This window comes from Panicum hallii, chromosome 2 (assembly GCF_002211085.1).
Source record: "Panicum hallii strain FIL2 chromosome 2, PHallii_v3.1, whole genome shotgun sequence".
Taxonomy (NCBI): domain Eukaryota; kingdom Viridiplantae; phylum Streptophyta; class Magnoliopsida; order Poales; family Poaceae; genus Panicum; species Panicum hallii.
This window is the reverse complement of record NC_038043.1, coordinates 53584596-53587272: the sequence shown is the minus strand read 5'-3', so window position 1 is coordinate 53587272 and position 2677 is coordinate 53584596. Positions and strand designations below refer to the sequence as shown.

General features: G+C 62.6%; 1 protein-coding gene across 1 annotated transcript; it reads right to left on the bottom strand.

Annotated features, from left to right (window-relative positions):
- Positions 1 to 783: 783 nt before the first annotated feature.
- Positions 784 to 1998, bottom strand: LOC112881909 (zinc finger protein 36-like). Its single transcript, XM_025946833.1, has one exon. The coding sequence runs from the start codon at positions 1895 to 1897 to the stop codon at positions 1136 to 1138; it is 762 nt and encodes a 253-aa protein (XP_025802618.1). The 5' UTR covers positions 1898 to 1998; the 3' UTR covers positions 784 to 1135.
- Between the last annotated feature and the right edge of the window lie 679 nt (positions 1999 to 2677).

Below are 2677 nucleotides of genomic sequence, written 5' to 3'. Positions count from 1 at the left end.
GGACACCACCGTCGCGAACCGTCTGAATTTCCGAAAGCAGGAGGACCTGAACCTGAACTCCACTGACTTTTACCAAGCTCACTACTGCTTCGAAGGACGCTTTACTTGCCGGGTCCGTGCTCAACTTCCCAAATTACCACCAGATACCGTGTGCCCGGAAGACACCAAAACCGCAGCTCAGTTTACGCGACGTACAATTAACAAAGATGATCAATCACTAACCACTAAATAAAGCAGCAGCTTGGTCAGAACATGCGTGCAAGGAATTCAGGCGAAATTCCTCCGTGCCACGGCGGCCAGGCGCTCGCTAGAAGCTTCCAGGTGCGCGCCACAGAAGCCACTTGATCCAGCCACTGCTGCGAAGGTGGAATCATCACGACCCGAACCGAAGGTTAACGGAGCTTTGATGTCGGCTGCATCTGTACGGCGAGACCGAGCAACAAGCGTGGCGCCGCACGTCTGACGGCGAGTGGAGCCAGGCAGGCGCGGCGACCTCTCCCAAGCTAAGCCAACCACAGGTCAAAGCTGCATGCGCCCGCGTCGCTGTCCACATGAGCAGCCCAGCACGATTTTTTTAGCGCGCGCAGCGTGTGCTGGTGGTGGTAGTAGCTTGCAGCTCCGGCTCGGTGTGCTGCGGACGGCACTGGCCGCTAATGGAATAGTGGCAGCAGCAAGATCACACGCAATCACGTAGTAGCTAGTATGATTTAGCTGTCATGAGTGTACACGCTATGATCATCATCAGTGTTTCACTTTCTTCACACCCTAGCTAATACCGTGGGATTTAGATGGGAATAAAAAGAAGGTTTCCTTGCATATGTATAGAGTTTGACCACCGGGTCTTTACAAGTAAGTGCTATAGATCCCAGCCGTCAGGTTGTTGATCCGGCGGCTCAGGGTCGCAAAATATGTACAGGATGAATGGGCAAGGAGGACCGGATGGAGCCACGAAAACCAGCTCCCTAGCTCTGAAAGAGTAGAGCACCGAACGGATCCGTGCTTATCACATTCACATCGATCAAGCGCAGTCCGCGTCACGCAATCGGAATTAAATCAAGCAATCAACCAACCAAATAACTAGTAAACAACCCCTAGAGCCAGCAAAACCTACGCCGCCGCCATAGAAGCTGATCGGTCAGACCACGAGCAGCATCATGCGCGCCCGCTTGGCCTCCGGAAGCGCGCTCTCGGCATCCTCCACCGTCGTCGTGGCGGCCGCTGCGGCCGCAGCCGGCAGGTTGAGGTCGAAGTCCCTGAGCACGGAAGTCGCATGGGCTGCGCTGGCCTTGGTCTTGGCGGCGGCGTCCTTGTCGGCCTTGACCCCGTCCGCGCCCGCGGCGCCGCCGCCCTCGTAGTGCAGCCGCTTGTGCCCGCCCAGCGCCTGCCCCGACGGGAACGTGCGGAGGCAGAGCGAGCACTGGTGCACCTTCTCCTCCGCGTGCGCGACGCCGGGGCCGAGGGGCGCCGGCTCGTCGCCCGCCGGGGCCGGGGCCGCCTGCGGCGCCGGGGCTGTTGGCGGCGTCTGCGGCTTCCTGTGGCTCGTCTTGTGCCCGCCGAGCGCCTGGTACGACGGGTACACCTTGCCGCAGACGGAGCACTCGTACCCCTGCTGGCTCGCCTTAGCGGCGGCCGCGCCGGCGCCCTTGGCGGAGGCGGCGACCCCGCCGCTGTCCTCGGCGGCGTCGCCGCGGACGCCGCGCGAGAGCATAAGGAGGGAGAGCGCGAGGTACTCCTCCTCCGACTGCTCGGCTCCTCCGCCGCCGCCGGGGCTCCCGGCGCGGCGCTTGGAGCGGCGTCCCCCGCGAGCCCACGAGTCCACCCGCGGCGGGGACGGCGGCGGCACCGGCGGCTTGCTGGACACGTCGAGGGTCGCGTCGGGCGACATGGCGAGCGACATCGATCGCCCAATCGATCTCCTCTCTCGCGGAGTTGACCCGGAGCAGCGCGGAGGGAGCGAGCGAGCGAGAGAGAGGTGGACAAGTAGGAGAGTGATGGAGGCGTGGGCTGGGTGCCCGAATATATAGCCGCGGGCGGTGCGGGGGAGGGATAGGTTGGGGGGTGGGGGGGAGTGAGCAGCAGCAGTGCGGATACGGCCGGACGGGAGGGGCGCAGCGCAGCCGTGGTCGAGTAGGCGGCGGGCGGGGAAGACGGTAAAGCGGCAAGTGGCGCGGGCGGGGACCCCACGCCCACGCGCCCACGTCTGTGCCGTGACGGAGAGTGACTTGGTGGTCAAGGCATCCGCGCCCCTGGATACGTGATCCGACGGCTCACGGCGTCGCCGGGCCCCGGATCCCGCGCTTCCGCGCCGTCCGTTCTTTTGGCATGGCGAGGATGGTGAAAACTCGTGAAAAATAAAGGACGACCGGCATCGCATGGATGCTCTCGGTCTTGTTGGCGCGACACGTGCGTGCGATTGCTCCGCGCGAGGATACGCGTGGGTGTAATGCATTGGCGGATGGTGCCTTGGAAAAATGTTTATGGATGGATCGACGCTGCCGTTTCACCATCAAAGAGACCGGCCGCCTTTGCGTTTCGAAGAGTATCCATTTCTCTAACGGGAGGCACGATGGATATCGACTCCTGCTGCAGGAGGGATGTCTTGCGAATTTATTATTAGCAGTGGTTTCTTCCTGAGCGCGGCGCCCGAGCAGCATGCAAGCGGCAGCGGCACCGCCCC